The 21,388-nt window shown below is 47.0% G+C and overlaps 1 protein-coding gene across 10 annotated transcripts in view; it reads right to left on the bottom strand.

The window, feature by feature from the left end:
* The window catches only part of CELF4 (CUGBP Elav-like family member 4), an 860,601-nt gene that overhangs the window by 129,626 nt on the left and 709,587 nt on the right, over window positions 1-21,388 (bottom strand). For 6 of the 10 annotated variants that reach the window (XM_019496109.2, XM_059725306.1, XM_019496111.2 and 3 more), the window contains exons 4-5: window positions 13,342-13,470; window positions 5,737-5,816 (exon numbers count right to left, since the gene is read on the bottom strand). In XM_019496109.2, the coding sequence (XP_019351654.1) occupies window positions 5,737-5,816; window positions 13,342-13,470 (209 nt within the window). The remainder of the gene's footprint in view (window positions 1-5,736; window positions 5,817-13,341; window positions 13,471-21,388) is intronic. The other 4 variants (XM_019496112.2, XM_059725307.1, XM_019496113.2 and 1 more) reach the window with 1 other exon arrangement.

Raw genomic sequence — 21,388 nt, 5'->3', positions numbered from 1 at the left:
TGGAGAAGTCTGGTTACCTTCTTCCCTTCACAAAAGCAGGGCAGTGGTGAACTTTCTCAGCAGTGTTTCTCTTCAGCTCAGGAACAAGTCAGCACCATGCCCAAGTCATTTGGGCCCACTCCTCAACCAGCGTGTCCAGACAGGGCAGGTCCTTGGCCCACCACGGGCTGCATCTCCAAGATGTTTCCCCTCATTTCACACTGACAAGATGGACTCTCCCCTAAAGTTCCCCCTGCTTTAGGGTCTTTTAGGGGATCCTCTCTCCCTCCAGCACTTCCCTTCTTCCACATGTGTGCTTTCTCAACAACTTTATAGGGATCACCTTGCCCTCTCCCTTCCACCTCCTCCTCATTTCTTCCTAACTGGGTTGGATAATGGAAGATGGCTGGCTGGCTCTAGACCCTTTAAGGGACAAGCCGCCCTGCTATAGAGTCCAAGAAAGAAACAGCAAACAGAAAGAAACCACATGCTGAGTTTTTGGGGTTGGTGCAAATCAGCAAAACTCAATAGATTTTAGGGAACATCAGCTAGGATCTGGCAAAGGGAGCTCTCCCAGGGATGCTTCTGTTCTCCATCTCTGGCTGTGGTTTACTTTCCTTTCTCCTTGTCTTCACTCATCTAATTCAGATTGAGGTGCTCAGGATGGACACGGGAAAACCTGCTCCCCTTAAAAGCAGCCAGAGAACTATTAGTTTCAATGGGGGCAGCTTTTCCCACCTGATAGTGCTTGTCTCCAAAACGTGCCCATCACCCTGAAAAATAATACATTGATTTATTCACCCAGCTTTGACAGGAGGCAGTGCTCTCTTGCATCTCCGGTCTCATTTTTGGTGCTAGGCTGCTACATTTTACCCAGGAGGTGGTTGCATTTCTCTTCACTAGGGATGGCTCAGTCATGAGAGGTGCTAAGCGCTCACCAGTCCCATTAAGGTGAAGAGGAGTTGACTGTATTGCCAGAACAAGGCCCAACATTTGCAAGCATTTTGGGAGCCTTCTGGATCCAAGGCATGATGCTGAATACAGGTTGTGCTATTATGCCTTGGTCATCCCAGGATTTCTCAGGCTTTCTTGTGCTTCACATAAATGGCAATACCCATTATGGTATACATGAGGAGGAAAAATTGACGGAGGCACCAGCTCAAATTTTGCTTTGACCTACAACCCAAGATGCAAAGTTGACTTCAGGAGTAAGGCACAGAAGAGCCTGAGTGCAGGATGGCATCCAAAATGATCATGGGACAGAATAGTTTCCCTTGGTACAGAAGGGTATTGAGGGACTGCAGTGAGAAAGCAAGAAGGCAAGATCACAGATGGGGAGGTAGTGAACCATAATTTGTGCACAACTCCAACATGAAAATGTGCTAATATTTGCCTTCTCTCTTTTTATCCTAATTCTTGCCCCTTTTTTTCTAACTGAGTTTGTAAGTCCTTTGAGGCAGCGACTGTAAATTTGAATACATAACTGTACAATATCAAACCTAGTTGTTCCACTGGGTTCAACTGGGCTCTGATCCCTGGCCAGGACAGAGAGAAGCCGATTCATAGGTTTTAATGCCAGAAGGGACCATTGTAATAATCTAATCCGATGCCCCGTGTAATACTCACCATAATATCTTTCCAAGTGGGTTCTGTATCAACTCCATCAATACCGGGAGAGATGGAGGATATTGTTTAAAAACTGACAGCTAGTCTTTTTTTTGAAGACTTGAAGTGACAGAGTACTGACTGCATCCCCATTGCAAGTTGTTCCTATGATTAATTAACCCCACTCTTAAAAAGAATATACTTAATTTCTAGCTTGGATTTGTCTAGGTTCAGGTTCCCACCACTGGCTCTTATTGTAGTTTTGTTAGGGTATAAAATCCCTACTGTTAAAAATCTTTGTTTCCTTGTAAGGACCTGAAGTGCATGATCCAATCACCTCTTAAACTTTTCTAAAATAAAATAGACTGAGATTGTTAAATTGTTTACTGTCAGGCAGGATTTGCAGGTCCCATCTAAAACGGTTGGCTTCTTTCTGACCTGATGTATCAACTTCCTTGTTCTCCTTGTATTATTCATACGATGATAATTAGCAATAAACAGCATAAACAAATTATAACAAACCAAAATCTGTTAGGCCAGATTGTCTTTCCCCCTGCAACCACTCTGTTTTACATTCTTATCTGTGCATGATGGACGCTTGTGCATATGTTGGTGTGCACATGTCCACACGTACCAAAACAAGCTTTCTCTTATTTCCCTCCTAACTTCCAGGCAGGAATCCCAACCTGATTGGATACTAGCACAAGGAAAGAGAGCCCTGGTAGATCTCCTGGTGGATCTCTCTGCAGCTGGTTTAACACCTCTCTCTTAACTCGAATCTGTAGAGATTAGACTAATGGCCACTGTTCCCCCAGGCATGTACCTTTTGCAAACCTAGCAGGCATGTCTATATGTGCAATTAATGCGACGGAATATACTCCGGCTCAGTTTGAGCTGGAGTAAACTAATCTCACCATTCATAAATTCATAGATGTTAGGGTCAGAAGGGACCTCAGCAGATCATTGAATCTGACCCCCTGCCCTGGGCAGGAAAGAGCACTGGGGTCAGATGACCCCATCCAGGTACATGTCCAGCCTCCTCTTAAAGACCACCGAGGTAGGGGAGAGCACCACCTCCCTTGGAGCCCATTCCAAAATTTGGCCACCCTTACTATGAAGAAGTTTTTCCTGACAACTACTCTAAATCTACGCTTTGTCAGTTTGTGGCCATTGTTTTAGGTACTCCAAGGGGTGCCCTGGTAAACAGAGCATCTCCTATCCCTTGCTGCGTCCCCCACTCTGATGAATTTATAGGCGGCCACAAGATCCCCTCTCAGCCTTCTCTTGCAGAAGCTGAAGAGATCCAGGTCCCTCAATCTCTCCTTGTAGGGCCTTACCTGCAGACCCCTAACCATACGAGTGGCCTCCTCTGGACCCTCTCAAGATTATCCACATCCCTTTTGAAGTGCGGCGCCCAAAACTGGACGCAGTACTCCAACTGCAGCCTGACCAGTGCCGCATAGACGGGAAGCATCACCTCCCCGGACCTGTTCGCCATGCACCTGCTGATGCACGATAAAGTGCGGTTAGCCTCGTTGATCACTTCATCACGCTGACGACTCGTGTTCATCTTGGAGTCAACTATGACTCCGAGATCCCTTTCCGCTGCCGTGCTGCTGAGAGGGTCCCCCCCCAGCCTGGAAGTGTGTTGGTGGTTCCTTCTCCCCAGGTGCAGCGCCGTGCACTTGTCCTTGTTGAACTGCATCCTATTCTGTTCTGCCCAATTCTCCAACCTGTCCAGATCCACCTGGGTTTGTTCCCTACCCTCTGGTGTGTTAACTTTACCCCATAATTTGGTGTCATCCACAAATTAGGACAGAGTGTTCTCCACGCCTTCATCCAAGTCACTGATGAAGACATTGAACAGCACCGGTCCAAGCACTGAGCCTTGCGGGACTCCACAGCCCACATCTTTCCAGGTCCATGCTGACCCATCCACCACTGCTCTCTGGGTGCATCCCATTAGCCAATTTGCCATGATTGGACCATGTACATCACCATCTACACATGCATTTAAGCGCAGCAATTTACTGCAGCATAGGATAGTACCTGTGTCTGACAGGACTATAGTCTCATAGTTTCACAGTAGGTCGGGTTGGAAGGGACCTGAGCAGGTCATCTAGTCTGACCCCCTGCCATGGCAGGAAAGGATGACTCCGGCAAGGTGTCTATCTAGCCTCCTTTTGAAGACCCCCAGGGTAGGGGTGAGCACCACTTCCCTTGGAAGTTGGTTCCAGCTCCTAGCCACCCTTACTGTGAAGTAGCGCCTCCTGATGTCTAGCCTGAATCTACTCTCAGTCAACTTATGGCCGTTATTCCTTGTTACTTCTGGTAGTGCTCGGGGGAACAGGGACTCTCCCAAACCCTGCTGGTCCCCCTTGGCAAGTTTATAGGCAGCCACCAGATCCCCTCTCGGCCTTCTCTTGTGGAGGCTGAACAGGTTCAGGTCCCATAGCCTCCACTCATATGGTCTGCCTTGCTGCCCCCTGAGCATGCGGGTGGTCCTCCTCTGGACCCTCTCCATGCTGTCCACATCCCTCCTGAAGTGCGGCGCCCAGACCTGGACGCAGTACTCCAGCTGCGGCCTGACCAGCGCCGCGTAGAGGGGGAGGATCACCTCTTTGGACCTGCTCGAGATGCATCTGTGGATGCACGACAAGGTGTGGTTAGCCTTCCTGACCGTGTCCCCACACTGTCGGCCCATGTTCATCTTGGCATCAATAATGACTCCAAGATCCTTTTCTGCCTCTGCACTGACGAGAAGGGAGTTCCCCAGCCTGTAGGTGTGCTGCTGGCTCTTCCTCCCCAGGTGCAGCACCTTGCACTTGTCAGTGTTGAACCCATCCTGTTCTCATCCTCCCACCCCTGCAACCTGTCTAGATCTAGTTGTAGCTTGTCCCTCTCTTCTAGCATGCCCACTTCTCCCCACATCTTAGTGTCATCTGTGAATTTGAACAAGGTGCTTTTCACCCCCTCGTCCAAGTTGCTGATGAAGATGTTGAACAGCGCGGGCCTGAGGAATGAGGCCTGGTGGACCCCACTGCCCACATCCCTCCAGGTCGAATAAGACCCGTCCACCACCACTCTCTGGGTGCGGCCCTCCAGCCAGTTAGCGACCCATCTGACTGTGTAGGTGTCGATGCCACAGTTCCCTAGTTTTTTAATGAGGATGGGGTGAGAGACAGTGTCGAAGGCCTTCCTAAAGTCCAGGAAGACTACGTCCACTGCTACCCCTGCGTCCAAAGCTTTTGTGACCTGGTCATAGAAGGCCACCAAGTTGGTCTGACAGGACCTGCCTCGAATGAACCCGTGCTGGTTGCCCCTAAGCATAATCTCCCTTGCTTGCCCCTCACAGATGTGCACCTGGATAATTTTCTCAAAGAGCTTCCCCAGGACTGAGGCAAGACTAACTGGCCTGTAGTTTCCTGGATCCTCCTTCCTCCCACACTGGCCCTTTTCCAGTCCTCTGGCACCTCGCCAGAGCACCACGAGTGCTCGTAAAGCCATGCCAGGGGTCCCGCAATGACTATCTTACCCCAGAGGAAATGAATCTACGGTGCACGAACTGCAGTGCACGTGGAGACGGTGATGTTTTTACTGTGCAATAAATCAGTCTCATGTGCAGCAAAGTGCACGTGTAGAGGTGTCCAGAGAGGGTAAATCAGAGTACAGCTTGCCCCTCAGTTAAGTCCACTGTGCATCTATACTGTCCTCCACTGAAAAGCAAAGGCTGTTCCTTATTGCTCTCATCCAGACAGGTTTTTCTTTGGGGAAGAAAAACTCAGGCCTGCTCCACTCCTGGGAAACTGGAAGAATTCCCTTAGGGATGAATTTGGCCCAGTGTTTATAACATCTGTGGCTGTGTCCCTCTCACAGACAATCAAAACACTATCATTGCTGGTCACAGGACACTGCATTTCTCAGGCCCATGTGCATGTGAAGCAGTCAGTGCCACCCCAGCTTTTCCATTGACTTGCAAAACATACCCGAGGCCCCCATGCCTGAGCTGCTATCCATCTTCCCTGGAAGAAGAGGCACAAAGTACCAATAAATCATCTCCCCCCCTCCTCCCTTCGCCACTCCATCTGACCAGGGGACAGCATGGGCTGCACAAACCCACCAGGCACTCTTCCTTATTAGTGGACTACTCACCGGCATTGTCTGGCTGCCATGCAAGGCATTAATGGCTGCTTGGGCCTCCGCGTGTGAGGAATATTTCACAAACGCACACCCTGCAGGAAGAAGAGGAGGAAAGAGAAGGAGTTTTAAAAAGGAGATGATAAGAAAGCGGCATGCACCCGTCTAACTGCGGCCAGCCCTGCTCTATTCAAAACCCAGACACTGCTCCTTTTTATGGGTATCTAACCATGCATTGCAGACCACGCGGTGCTCCTATGCATCTCAAGGAGTTTGCACTCCACGCTCAACAAGGCGCGGGGCGGGGAAGTGAGATAGTTATGCGATGCCTGCCACCTGGGCTAACACTAGACACCAAAACTTGGAGTTCCTGATGGAAAAGCAGCGAGGATAATAGCTGGTCTGTATCTGCAGCGGTGGGCGGTGATAGACTTACATCATAATTGACACATGTCTGCGGATTATAATTGCACATTAAGGCCGTGTCCAGATGAACGTGGACGTTTGGTTCCTTGGGAATAACTAGCAGTGGGACACCTTGTGCCACAGTTGTTGGCCCCAGAAGTCTTATTTGGGGTCCTGGGGCTGGGGAAGCTGCAGCCTCGTCGCTCCTGCAACTTGGAGCCTGGCCGGCAACTGGAGTGTGGCTCTGGCTGCCCAGGCTCCGGTTTTGGGCACCTCCATGTGCACCATCCCACTTCTATACTGCACAGGTTTTTTTGACCCCTGGATCTCTAGGGGTCAAAACCCCCCACTTGCATGGGGAATGCCTGAATGTGCATTGCAGAGGGGTCTGTGCTGCCACATAGCCACGCTTGTCTGGACGTGGCCTAAGGGGTCACTTTTCATAGCTGTTTTATCCTGGGTTTCAGGTATAACTGGTGAGCTTGTTTGAAGACACTCAGATAGCCAGAGTGACTGTGCTGGACTGATTGCATCTGGTCCTAGATGTGATGCTGTCCCCAAAGCTGTAGCTACTCGCCATGACGTTGGGGTACATGTTACAGCTAGAGACTCAATGAGTGACAAGGTTTTGTTCAGCCATAGTGCTGCTGCTGAGCTGCTGCTGGAAATGAAGGGGGGAAAAGGCTTCGGGTACTAGAAAACAGAGACTTTATTTGGGAATAAATCCTTTGGAAAACTCTCACCTCACTAATGGAGGGAAGAGATAGCTGTAGTTATTGTCATTATGGGTAAAACTGGCCCGCACTATGCTCCCATGCTCTTTGGAAAAGGTTGGGGACTTTCATCCCCTTGTCTTACAGCTAAATTCTCCTTTGACAGGACATAAGCCTAAGCAAAAGCCTTTACGCTGTGGCTTGCAAAAGAAGATAATGCTGACAGAGTACTGAAAATGGAAATTATTAAAAATAATATTTTTTTAAAGAACCTTAAAAAAGCCTTATATTTTGAATAACTTTAAAAAAAAAATAGTTGGGAGCCCTTCAACTCGGCCCCCAAAGCCTCCCCATGTTTCAGAGGAAGTGTAGCAATTGTTGCTAATAGTTGGATCTAATTTATAAGGAGCGGAGAAGAGACAATCAGGAGAAAATGAGATAGATAAACTTCAGCTGGAAACAATAAGGATCAATTATGACATAATCGCAGACCGGCATTCCAGGGCTCCTGAGATACCGCGCCTTCCTCTTCATTAATCAGAGATAATCCAGAATTAGGGTGTTTAATTATTTGCTGAGATTCTTTTGTACTTTCTGTCTTGAAAAAGAAGATGCTGATTAGGGAGTATACAAAAGCTTCCCAGCTCCGGTCGTCCACTGCATATAGAGCAGGATTTTGGCTGTGTCTTGGCTTCCTTGGTTTTGCAGGGTGAAGTGCTTTCCTTTGCACAAGAATGGGGAAGATGGGCCCTATCCTGCTTAACGCCCAGGATGCCGGGGCAGCCCCCAGCCCCTGAAACTTAGATTTTGCAAGAGTGAAACCAACTCAGATCTGGCAGGGTGAGAGTGGTGCAGCCATGATGGTCCAGGGATGATTTGGGAGACAAGGATTAGGATTTAACACTTTGAAAAGTCCTTTTATAAGGCAATGGCTAGAACCCTACTCCTCCAGCCTCCTAGCTGCCATGAATATCCTTGCTCGTGCATGTAGTTGGCGGGACAACTCATGTGTGCAAAGTTATATCTCGGTCCTCTTCAGGGATAGAAGCCAGGACCAGGTCAATGGAGAACATGAGCCTTTAGGCTTGCACTAGACAACTGAGCTCCCTTGCTGAGAGCTGTAGCAACCTCAGAACCGATCAGGATGAGGCACAGAAGCACTTGTCCATCCTGGCCTAAGGACTGAGGGACACAAAACATTTTCCCTTTCTTCCTTCATGGATTAGAAGGCCAGAAGGGGCTTTGTGATCATCCTTTTTGAGCTCTCGCATAAAGGAGTTTGAGGGCTCGGGGTCCTGGGGCTGCCAGAGCACCAGAAGGACTCCCTTTCAGGGTATATTGACATCATATTCCCAGTCCTCCCAGCTTTGAAAGGTATTTAGGCACTGACATATGCAGATACTTGACTCATTGGATTTGATGTCTAACTCTCATAAGGAATCAGAGTTCGCTGCCAAGGCCTTTATCATATTGTGAATGTGCATGGTCTGAAGATCAACAGGTGTCTCCCAGGTGTTTCCAGCTGGGTACCCACAAATGGGGGCACCCTGAACAATTAAACTGCTCAGAGTGTTTTCAGTGGAGTTACAGAAATTCATAATAGTTGAATATCTGCTTTTTACAGTCCAAAAGACTATAAGAAATGGGAAGGGAAGGGAGCCAAAAGTGCAGTATGAGAGCATGAGACAGATAGTATTTGCAGCATTTCCCATGACAGATATCATGATGGGGGAGATCTGCTGCCACAGTGGGGAAAAGTGGAATAACAACCTCCACTAGTTCCCTGCTAAAATGAGAATTGCTTCGTCTAGCACGAAGATGTACATGGGTTAAAAAATATAGTCTCTTCCTAGCATAGACAATTCAGGTTGGAAGGGACCTCAGGAAGGCATCTAGTCCAACCTCCAGTGGTATCCTACTGAAGATGCAGCTGAAATCCTAGTCTATATGAGGTTACAGAAGAAGGGTGTTTCCTTCCTTCCTCCTTCCTATACCATGCTTGCATAATGACGCGATTAGCTCTGCCGGTGAGCTGTCTTACATTGGTCTCTAGCAGACGTGCTCCATCGTGCTAGCAGGTTACTTGGGGGCTGGTGTTCGGTCCCCCCGCACCTGACTGTCTCAAGAGATATGAAGCTCAGCGTGCCCATCGGCTGACCGCTCTGCACCTGCGAGTGAGGGGGGGACCATCGGGAGCCTCACATTTTCAGTAAATAGCACCAGCAAATGGAACAGGGAATATTAACTCCATCGAGGCACCGTATTGATCTTCAACCACTCTGCGAAAAGCAAGCCCGAGACAGCAGCCTGCCAGCACTAATAATTAAAACGGTTAGCAATATGGAGCTGCCACTCAGATTCAAGCTTATAATGACATCGTGGGAGAAAAAAAAAAGAGAGAAAGAGAGAGAGGGAATCGGAGTGAATGAGAATTTCAGGTCTGACCCTCCTCTTTGCCTTGAAACTGGGTGTTCACAGATGTCCGCGGTTAATACCTTTGCTATTATTGCATCTCAAACTCTTCGTGCTTAAGGTTTTATTCTCTTTAACTTTGGGTGGGCATAGAAAGACGCATGGATTTCTTGCTTTCCTTCATCCCAGCTGACTTTTTCCCAACGAATGGAGCATTTCACCCCTGTCAAGCATCACTTGAGTCCACCGCCGCTCCTGCTCCCTTAATAAAACAGCTAGCTAAAGACGTGGCAACTTCCATCACAAAACACTGCAAGGAAAGCTAGACTCAGGTTTTGTTTCTCTCTTCTTGACTCCTAGAAAATGCTCCTCTCTGGGAGGCTTTTGGCAGGGAGGTGAGTAGGAAACATTTCTGCTCTCGTCTCTATCCGGACTGCCCCTGTTCAGGGGGATGTCAGTGCAGAGCCTTTCATCAGCACTACATTCATTTGACTCACTTTAAAGGCACACAGAGAAACTGCAGGATCAAACAGATGGGGCAGCGAAAGGATCGGAAGAGAAAGAGACCGAGTCCCAGCCTCGAAGAGATGAAGTTGTAATTAAGGAAGCCTGCCCAGCTCGCACAATGGGGCGGCAAAAGATCAGAGCAACCCGTGTCACGATGCAGGCCCCCACGTGCGCGTGTTTTCTTTTCAAGCCACCATCAGGCTGACACTTGCACAGGGATTACGCCATGCGGGACGATGGGAAAGCTGTGACGGGAGCAAGAACCGGGTCCCCAGCAAAGAGGCTCCCACTAACGTCAGCGGAGGTCAAGGTAGCATTCGGTTTGCACTGCAAAGAGCTGCCCACTCGAAGCCCCTCTCTGGGGCAGAGCCACAGGGCAAGGTGGCAAAACCCTCCCCATTGCCAGCAGTTACCCCCTCTCTGCTGCTGCCCACGAGCTGTTTGAAGGCATGGAAGGACACTTTCATGCCACCAAACAGCTGCCAGGGCTCATTCCCAGACTGCACTTCATATTCAAAGATTCACAGATGTTAGGGTCAGAAGGGACTTCTGCAGGTCATCGAGTCTGACCCCCTGCCCTGGGCAGGAAAGAGCATTGGGCGGTCCAAGCTGCTGCAAGGGAGACACAAGAAGCCTCCTGAAACACATGAGCAATCGGGCATACGTGCACTCTGGCCGCCGGCTGCTGTCAGGTGTCTTGGTGACAGAGGCAGGTTGAGTGCAGATGTGACTTTGGTGACCTGGAGAAAAGCCACGATGGGGTGGAGGGGAGGACCTCTACTATGGAATAACCCACATCTTCTAGTCCCTGTGACTGCTGTCTCCCAGTTTATTCCCTACATTTCTGACCTTGGTACTAAACTGTCCTTGCCCATTGCTCCCAGAGCAGAGTGTACTGGGTAGCAGACACAGGCTCCCTAGGACATTTCCTCCCCAGGCCTTTTCTGGGCTTAAAGCTGCCACTGTTGGGGTGTCCCCTGAGCATGCACGTGCTCGGTGGCTTTTGCTGGTGCTGTGCACCCTCACTGTGAGTAAAAGCCAGTGAAAACCAGGGTGCAATGGGGATAGGAGATCAGGGCTTATGGTTGTGGATGCTGCCCTACTGCAGGAGTTTGCCAGACACGCTGGGGTCTGTTGGCAGCTGGATGCTGGCCACTGGGGCAGGTACAGACTTTGCAATTTTACCAGTATAATCATGGCAGAAGTTCAGCACACAAAAAAAGGTCTAAACTGATAACAGAACAGAAGTTCGGGCTTCTGGTTTAAAAATGTTGGAACCCGGTCTAAGATTTGCACCCCCCGGCACAGAGCAAATGTGTGTTCGGTTCACTACCCACCAACACGATGACCCTTACAGCAAGCTGCGTAATTTAGACCAATTCTGCCCCAGGCTTTCTGAATGCCTGTACCTAGCCAGGGCGGCTGGCAAGTGAATGCATGCAAACCTCAGGCAACCAAGGTCAGACTCTGGCCACCAAATTTTGCAGCGCAGACGAGACTCCGTGCTTTGCCCCCGCTGTTGCAGAGCGCGGTCTCCAGCTGATGTCTGTGTAAGCGTGAAGAAGCTTTATTGGCTGGAAGTGACTTTATGGCATATCAGCGTCTTTCGCAAATGTATCACTGCGGTTAGATCCTTCCACCTCCATTTTGCAGAAATATGCCAGTTGATGTTGTCACATGTCAAAATATCCGGTGACATATGAACTGCATCAGCAGGACTTGTACTTTCTTCGGTGCTGCACATGACAGCACATTTGATGATATATTATACGCAGATCAATATTTAATGGACATATTTTACTGTCAAGAGAGGAAGGCTTCCTATTTAAATTGAAGATACTTTGTCTAGGAAATGGCTGGGAAAATGACCCTGATATCAGCTGGAAAAGTCGTGTTCAGACACTGTTGCTGTGTCATCCTCCGAAGACAGAACTCCCCCAGCTCTAATTGTCGAGGTACGAAGGTACATCACAAAAGGGCCAATTACTGGGTAATCAATGTGATGATACTGCTGTCCTCATTTTAGATACTGGCATGTCGAAACTGAGATAGCAACTCCAAAATTGGAGATGACAAATGCGAACCAACTGGGTGCGATGCTTCAATCACAGTGCAATGGGTGCACACGCCATCATTCCTGTGCACTTGTTACTTGGCAGTTGCACAAATGTATTGAGTATAGGTATAGGCAAACCAGCACTTGCGTGAGTACTGGTCTCTCTTGCCAGCACCGAATCCTATTTTTAATGTGGGTTTTTGCATAGTTCAAGAACGCACGTATTTTTTGCCAACGCTTTTGTTTTACCCTGCCATGAGCATCTGGCTTGCTTGAGTGTCGCCTGAATTCTTTTGGGAGCAACTGCAAGATGAGTTTTTTCCTTCTCTTTCTCCTCCAAAACTTTAGCCAGTTTTGTAGGATGGGGAAGATCTTAGCCTGTTTCATTAGGACAAGCACAGTACTGGGAGTTAGTTGAGAAATCTGAGTTCCCAGCTTAGCTGAACTAATTACGGCTGACCCATTCCTGGCTTAATTGATGAATTAATTATATATTATTTATTTAATATAAATAATTATTTAATTTAATACATTTATTTATTATATATTTATTTATTTAGACCTTCCACTTCCCCAAAATGTAAACCTCCAATTTCTCTGGGTTAGAGTTGGGGTTTTCAAACCTAATTTTTAAACCAAAAAAACAGAAAAAATAATCTGATTTTGGATTTCTTTATGAAATTAGGGCTGATAGTCTGTAAAAACAAGTTTTCCATGAAAAAGAATTGGCATTTTTTTAACCCACTGTGCTGAATGTATTTCAAGAACTGCTTTTCTTTTGGGTTTTGGGTAGGACTTTTGCTTATACCTTCAACTGGAAAGTCCAAACTCCCATTGACTGCTTTCCCTGGGCACAGAAGCAGCCTCCAAAAAGATTAATTCGTGTAGAATTGAGTATGAAATCTAGTGGCCAAAGCAGAGTATTATGTAAGATAATAAAGGAAGAAGAATTTGGGCATTGGGGTTGAGAGAGAAGCAAAGAGAGACCTGGGTAAAGACCTGCTGTACCGCTGACCTAATGCATGACCTTGTCTTGTGTTCCTGCCGGTGCTAGACTGCAAGCTCCTAGAGGCAAAAACTATCTCTGTGTCTGCACCACATGAAGAAAGATGGGAACATTATTATATTACAAATAATATGAAGCCAATTAGGGATCAGATGGGACTTGGAAGTGGCTGAAGATGGGGAAAGGCATATGTGATTTTGTTAAGATTGTGGCAACACTAGTTTAGAGATATACCACTCGCAGGCATGAGTCTGCAAATACAATTAACCGCTTATTTCTATGCACGCTTGTCCTGTTTGTGGGGTCAAACTCTGCTGGTTTGCAAGGACTTCAGTGGGGCGTTACCTATTCAAACCACCAGAGATTTTGGCCCACAAAGGAAGAGCCCTTTTTGGAGAGTTTGGTCCTACCCAATGGGCAACACTGTTCTGCCAAGGAGTTACCCTGTTGTAATGGGGAATAATATGCACATGTTGTGTTGAGTCTGGTTTGAGGGGAAGTGCACCAGGGAACCAACTTACCTTTGCTGTTTCCGTCAGGGCCCCGAAGGATTGTGCATTCCTCAATGTTCCCGAATGCCTCGAATAGCCTGCGCACGTCGTCCTCTGACTGCTGCTTGTTGAGCATGCCCACAAAGAGTTTTCTGTCTTCTGGAACAAAATAAAGAGATGCTTACCATATTTCAGGAGGAGTCTGAAAGCCAAAACGGCTCCAACAACACGCGAAAGAAAGAGACCACCAGGATATTCTGCCAAGGGAATTCATTTTCCAAAGTGGCAAGTGCCCAACTCAAACACTTTGCCAGAGCCTGGTTTTCAGAAAGTACCTGAGAATCAGGCTACTTTAAGACATCTCAAGTTGGGCAATAAAATACTAGGAGACTTAAAATGACTCGGGGTCAAATTTTGTTGCATCTATTGGATGCATAAGTGGGTGAAGGTGCCTACATACAACTCTATTGCACCCTGCTTGAGTCCTTGAAAACCATCAATGCAAAAGGTGGGTTTGGTTTTCCTCTTCTTGCTGCTTTTTGGTGACTCAGTCTTAAGGGGAGAGTGATTGCGTTGCAAAAGCAGATGAACTAAAGGACTTGTAGGACTTGAACAGGGTGGAACAGAGTCATACTTAGGCACCAAAGTCCACTTGGATGTTCAATAGGTGGAAGAGCACTTGACCTGTAGTCAACTCTGAAAATTCATATTGAAAGTCTCATGAATCAGTTCTCTTTGCTTAATCTTTGCAAACAAATCCAGGAAATAAAACACTGGCAATATTCCAGGCTGCCATCCAGAGGGAGCAGAGACAAGGATGGCATTTAGAAATGACCTTCAGATAGGAAGTACTCTAGTTTAGTAGCCACTACTTTCCAATATAGCTTCAGGAGAATTAATTGAGTTTAAAGGAAGCTGTCTCTATTTTGAATTGTTCTTTGAGTTAGAGCACTGGGGGAAGTAATTAAATGTAATGGAAGCCACAGCCTGTAAATGAAGATTTTATCTTATAAACATATATATAAATGCTCTCATTCATATTATGAATATATATAGACAAACACATACATACTATATATCACTTTTATTGTATATTAAACATCAAGTTTAAATTATGCCCACTTTGTGTTTGGAAGAGTGTGTATACATATACATACACATATACATATACATATACATATATGTGTGTGTATGTATATGTATATGTATATTATATATATATATATATATATACATATTATATATATAATAAACACACACATATATATAATAAACATACACATATCATACATATGTGTTTATTTTTATGCTATATATATTGGCATTTTAAAGATTTCATATTTATATAATGTATATATACATTATATATATATAAGGCTCACATTTGTGAGAGCCCGGCAGGGCAAATTATGCTGAGGGGAAACCAGCACGGGTTTGTGGCGGGCAGATCGTGCCTGACCAATCTAGTCTCTTTCTATGACCAGGTTACGAAACGCCTGGACACAGGAGGAGGGGTGGATGTCGTATACTTAGATTTCAGGAAGGCCTTCGATACGGTATCCCACCCCATACTGGTGAACAAGTTAAGAGGCTGTGACTTGGATGACTGCACAGTCCGGTGGGTGGCGAATTGGCTAGAGGGTCGCACCCAAAGAGTCGTGGTGGATGGGTTGGTCTCGACCTGGAGAGGTGTGGGCAGTGGGGTCCCGCAGGGCTCGGTCCTTGGACCGATACTCTTTAATGTCTTCATCAGCGACTTGGACGAGGGAGTCAAATGTACTCTGTCCAAGTTTGCAGATGACACAAAGCTATGGGGAGAAGTGGACACGCCGGAGGGCAGGGAACAGCTGCAGGCAGACCTGGATAGGTTGGACAAGTGGGCAGAAAACAACAGGATGCAGTTCAACAAGGAGAAATGCAAAGTGCTGCACCTAGGGAGGAAAAATGTCCAGCACACCTACAGCCTAGGGAATGACCTGCTGGGTGGCACAGAGGTGGAAAGGGATCTTGGAGTCCTAGTGGACTCCAAGATGAACATGAGCCGGCAGTGTGACGAAGCCATCAGAAAAGCCAATGGCACTTTATCGTGCATCAGCAGATGCATGACGAACAGGTCCAGGGAGGTGATACTTCCCCTCTATAGGGCGCTGGTCAGACCGCAGTTGGAGTACTGTGTGCAGTTCTGGGCGCCACACTTCAAGAAGGATGCGGATAACCTGGAGAGGGTCCAGAGAAGGGCCACTCGTATGGTCAAGGGCCTGCAGACCAAGCCCTACGAGGAGAGACTAGAGAAACTGGACCCTTTCAGCCTCCGCAAGAGAAGGTTGAGAGGCGACCTTGTGGCTGCCTATAAGTTCATCACGGGGGCACAGAAGGGAATTGGTGAGTATTTATTCACCAAGACGCCCCCGGGGGTTACAAGAAACAATGGCCACAAGCTAGCAGAGAGCAGATTTAGACTGGACATTAGGAAGAACTTCTTCACAGTCCGAGTGGCCAAGGTCTGGAACGGGCTCCCAAGGGAGGTGGTGCTCTCCCCTACCCTGGGGGTCTTCAAGAGGAGGTTAGATGAGCATCTAGCTGGGGTCTAGACCCAGCACTCTTTCCTGCTTATGCAGGGGGTCGGACTCGATGATCTATTGAGGTCCCTTCCGACCCTAGCATCTATGAATCTATGAATCTATGAATCTATAATATTATACATATAATATATATAATAATATACATATAATATATATATTTCATATTTATATAATTGTATGCATACATACATACATACCTCAATATGTCTGTGTGTATTTATTTATTTATAAAAAGCACATATACGTCCTCTTCCAAATATAAAGTGGGGATCATTTAAAAGTGATATTTGCCATCACTTGTATCTGAGATAATACGGGTAGGTCCTACTTCAAGTGACTCGAGATCACACAGCATCTCAGATACCACAGTTGGTAGATATCGTCTTTTTAATGATGAGCACTGTTTTCACTGCTGGGCATGTGCCAAATACAGAAAACTTCAGCCTAAAAGGAGCAAATCTTCACAAAGCAACCGAAAACAGAGTCCAAAGAGATGTCTATTGAAGTCACCAGGAAGACTTCAATGGGCAATAATGAGTAATGTCTCTGGCTGTTGGAATAGCTTCCCGCTCGGAGCATCCCGCGTGGTGGCACTAGGCCGTCTGATGGCACGAGAAAGACGCGAGACATTTACATCGTTTACGTCCTGTGTGCAAACAGGCCATTGACACATGCTTCATAAATGTCTTATTTATCATTCATTAAACACTATGTAAATATGTGTGAGCCACGAGAGGTTCCCCCCCACTTTTCCAGCGCAGTTTACGAAACAGATGTAACCAATTTGAATAAATCAATGTAAATAAATAAAGAAAGAAAGAAAGAAATACTCCAGATTTCCACCCCCTCCCTTTTAATGCACACGGTAACTTAGACCGGAGCAGGACGCCAGTTGACAACCACCCTTTACCGGCTGACTTAGTGGGAGATTTACAACGGCGTTACTCCTGGAGAAAGGGGTAATTTAGGCAAGCTGTTTCGCTTAAACTGTGGTGCGCTAGAGATTCGCGCCCCCGAGGTGCCTCTGTAAACTGGGAAATGAACTTGTAAACTTAAGGGAAGTTAATTGCTTCCTGCAGCAGTTCTCAGGAGTGGATCACAATCCTCCAAACCCTGCATGAGACTATAGGACATGCTGCGATGGCTAGATCAGGAGGAGGTACTGCCTTTTATGCCATCTTCAGTTGAAAAGCAAGTGCTAAAATGGTCAGTCCTTAATTTGCAAAGGGTGTGCCACCCCGCTTCAAACGGAGGGAAGACCCCAGCAATGACCGGCGGGTTTCTAGACAGGAGAGGAATGAAGTTTGGGAACCGCTTCCCATATGGAGGAGAGGGAGCAAAAACGCTAACCGGATTTAAGACGGAGCTTAATTGGTTTATAAAAAAGGTTGATATGAGATGATTGCAAGTGAAAGCAGGCATCTCCATCCCTAGAAATACAGGTTGGATGGACATTTCTTTGGCTAAAGCAGATGTGATGCTGCCTTGAGCCAGCGGCTGGACTAGATCAATGGTTCTTAATTTTTTTTACACCGGGACCATTTGTAAACATCAGTGGGCAGTCCTGACCCAGTGCCCCCAAAGTCAAATCCATTTTTAAAGGCTGTTGATCCCTTTTTAAAATGTGCTCGCAACCCTTTTATATATTCTTGCGACCCACTTCTGGGTCGCGATGACCTCCTGAAGGCCCTGCCTGCCCTACTTTTCTATGGGTCCATGACTGGACATCATGACCCAGTCCTGTGATCCTTGGTTTCTTTTTTCCTACCTCAGAGGAAGCAGCTAAAGTACTGGGCATTGCCAAGAGGGATGTATAAGGAAAATGAATGACCTTCGATGACTGACCTAACCAACTTGACTATGAGCCATGGGGACAAGAATTGAAAGGTCCTTTGCAAGATCTTCCCCACTCTGTAGTTCCCAATGCTTTATTTCTCCTGCTTGTTTATGAATTTTAAACAATGATCTTCAAGGTCCCTTCCAGTCCCTAACGATTTATGAATCAAGTAATTTCATCCTGCAAGGGTAAAGAAGTGTCCCAAATGCTCCTGAGTTGGAGTAGCTTTCAGCATCTCCCTTGGTCGGTGATGGATGGAGCACGTAATAAAGTAATATTTCCAAACTAATGGGTGAGTGAGAGGGATTCACTTCTAGCAAAATCGACCCTCTCCCTACCCCTACCCCGACAGACCTAGCTACTTCCTTCAACGTACACAGTCTGTGGCTAATTGGAAACCATTTGATTTCATAAACATCTGAATATAGCTGTACCCAACCAGCAAACCCTCTCAGGGCAGAGGCAGCGTAAATCACAAGACAGCACTTCTGCCACTCAAGCTTATGCTGGTTACCTAGATAATATACTGTGTATTGACAAGTGCATTTTATATGAGTATAACTGTCTGCCCTCGTCCATTGGCCAATATGAAAACGTCCTGTAAAAGATCTCGTGTACAGCTGCTATGATGCAAAGCTTAAATTGAGATATGTTAAACGAACCATTTATTTGCACTTTCACTCCCATTTTGCTCTCGGTCACCATGACACAGCCAGGCCTCACCTTATCAGGGAAGTCTGTTCACAAAATGTGAGTTACCGTGAGAGCTGGGACCGGGGTCTTGCGAGTTGTCTACCAACGGCCACCTGACAATTAGGAAATGGTCTGAAACCACTCACTCAGTTGCATAGGGCGGTACAGCAAAGATTTAAACCAAGTGAGTAGTGATTTTAGGAGCTCAATCTGAGACACCTAAATGCGGGGCTGATTTCCAGAAGGCGTCCCTGCCAATCAGGACCTGTAGAGGTGGCTTCACCATTGAGTATTCACAATCGCTTTTGAAAAATTGGTATCCTGGACTCTTAAAGTAGCAATTTATTTGCCACCGCTGCCTCAGTAAACATCAGGATCATACAACCATCTGGCAAATGAGTCATTTTTACTTACCCTTGGTTCATAGGAATGCTTTTAATAAAATACCATGTTTGCTCTTTGCATTCAAGACTGGTGAGTAAGAGCCTTGCTAGGTAATACTAAGGGAAAGAGGGTGGGAGGATGCCAGAAGTTGGGAATATTCAACGGGATCCCGGACTCGAGTTGCACCTGGTTTCATTTGCGGGAGACTGAAATCACAAAACCTTAATCCACTAATGAGCTTACACTCAACCTTTCACACCGCGAGCGCTCCCAGATGCTTTGCCAAGTCCCAAACAAAAGGCTGACATGGAAACTAGGCTCAACTTCATCAAGTATGTCTGGCAGAGCAAGGGCAAGGCCATTAAGCCCCCAGAGGAAAATGGGGAGAGATTGCATCGGACTCTGTGTGCCGAGTGTGAGTTTGTGTGTGTGCAAGAGTGAGTGCATGCTCTGTACTTTCCCTATAGGAGACCCTGCAAAAGCAGCCTGGTACCAGAGTGAAAGGCAGAGGGTTATTGCACCTGCATTCAGATGACAGTGAATTTGCTACTATAATTCGCTTTTAGGGCCAGGGGCTGAGCCATGCCTATGGTTGGATCTCCCTTCCTTTCCATGTGTTCAGCCCAGGACCTGTTGGAAACCATCCTTGAATTTTGGATATGTAGGCCAGCCTCCAAACCTGGTTGTGAATGCCCTGCTGCCTTCTCATCCCAGAACAAGCCCTACCAACTCTCAGGTTCAGCTTTTTTACTTTCAGGGCCCACTGGAAACGTAGTGTGAGAATACACGTTATGAAACATTGATGATAAAAATAATCCTGTTGGATCAATTGACCACGCTAAAAATACAACATGTCGGAGGTGGTCCAATCTACCACGATCAACCGAAATCTACCACGATAAGAGGACGTCAACACGTATTTTCACAGGTGACTAAACTAGCAAAACGGCAATTTTTGGCACCATTTTGTGACATGTAGCTAAGAGACGTATAGTGTGTACAAGTGCCCGTGAGCAATTTTGCTGCTGGAAGTCTCTGTGAGGAAGGTTCCTGTTTCATCAATAGGGGAATGCAGGTATCTAATGCTCTCAGTCGAAAATCAGGGCATCTTGTGTTAGGCAGCAGGTGCACACGTGTATTAAACACCTGCTGGAAACAGCCTACAATCGAAACAGAGAGAGGGTGAGAGAAAGGAAATTCTCTGACCTTTCCAGGGACAGGAAGCAGAGGCAGAGAGACCAAGTGACTTGAGGTCACCAGAGGGAGAGGACCGAGGAGCCAAACCTGTTGCCCTTGAGTCCCACACCTGAGCCTTGACCCCAGAGCAACTGCTGGGAAGAGCCGTCTGGCGGTGGACCCTGGCACTCTCAATGCAGAGAGCTGCTTAAGCTGTACCCTCTTCTTCAACTGACTTGTACCCTCCTTATTGTCACGATCCCCCCAGTTTTAGCCTGCTCGGTCCACCTGACTCTACTCCATCACCTGTTTGATAATCCTCTCTGCACCTCTCCTCACCCCCATGTTCTCACTGAGATAATTTTTGCAGCCACCAACCTGTCAATCTGCCTGCTTGATCAAGGCATCGGCCGGCTGCAGCCCCTGCTCTGAGAAAAGTTATAATTTAGAGACACTCCCTAATGTAGAAGAGTTGAGAACTGGGAGATGATCCCTCTGTTAAGCAGGGAGCTAGTTAAGGACAGAAGTTATCAACTGCTCCACCATTAAAGTTTGCTGTTGATTCGTCTCATGCATTGTACACCTTTATTTATTATGCCTGATGGTCACTACAGTCATCACACTGGGCACTTTCCCCCCACTTGACCCTATGCCCGTCTTGCCAACTCAGGCATGATCCCTGTGGTGCACATCCTGCTCATTACTCTGCGGTTGTACAGCAGCTAGCACAGTTGGTGCTTAGGCACCACCCTAATCAATGCAATGAATAAATTAAAAAACAAATGAATGACACAGCCACTTCTCTTGTTCATTGCCTCACCATGTTGGACTCTGGGTTGCTTGCACTCCCCGTTCGACCCAGCCTCTGCTGGGGACATAAGGGAGTCAAACAGAAGCCAAAAGGTAATCGAGCCCTTAGTGGCATGCCCAGTATTTCAATATGACTGGGCTCTCCCCAGCCAGCCCCACTACAGCCTCTCAAGTGGGGTTGCAAGCCACGTGGGTGGAAAAATGTCACTTGTCAGACAAATATACAGAGTTTATAAAACTCCCGGGCTGTGTTTATATGAAGCCCCAGCACCTTCCCTGGTGTAAATAGGGGTTAAATTATTCCCTGTTCTATTTGTATTTAAATGTTATCTTTCCATCATCACTGTAAAGCAGAGGTGTCAGACAGGACTGAGGAAGGAGACGGCGCCAGAAAGGTGAAATGATACAGCTCTGCACACCAAGTGCCGGGAGTGGGGGAGCACTAATTAAAGAGACAGAAGGGACAATGAGGTGCAGGATGGCTGACCCTCCGTAGAGCAGAGGATGAGGATGAGAATCGCAGCCACCGGTGTAGGGGGAAAGGGGGCAAATTAGTGTCATGCACATGCTCACAGACACATGACACAGAGGTTGC

Source organism: Alligator mississippiensis, chromosome 3 (assembly GCF_030867095.1).
Source record: "Alligator mississippiensis isolate rAllMis1 chromosome 3, rAllMis1, whole genome shotgun sequence".
NCBI classification, from domain to species: Eukaryota; Metazoa; Chordata; order Crocodylia; family Alligatoridae; genus Alligator; species Alligator mississippiensis.
The sequence above is the reverse complement of the archived record's forward strand: the minus strand, read 5'-3'. Positions and strand labels throughout refer to the sequence as shown.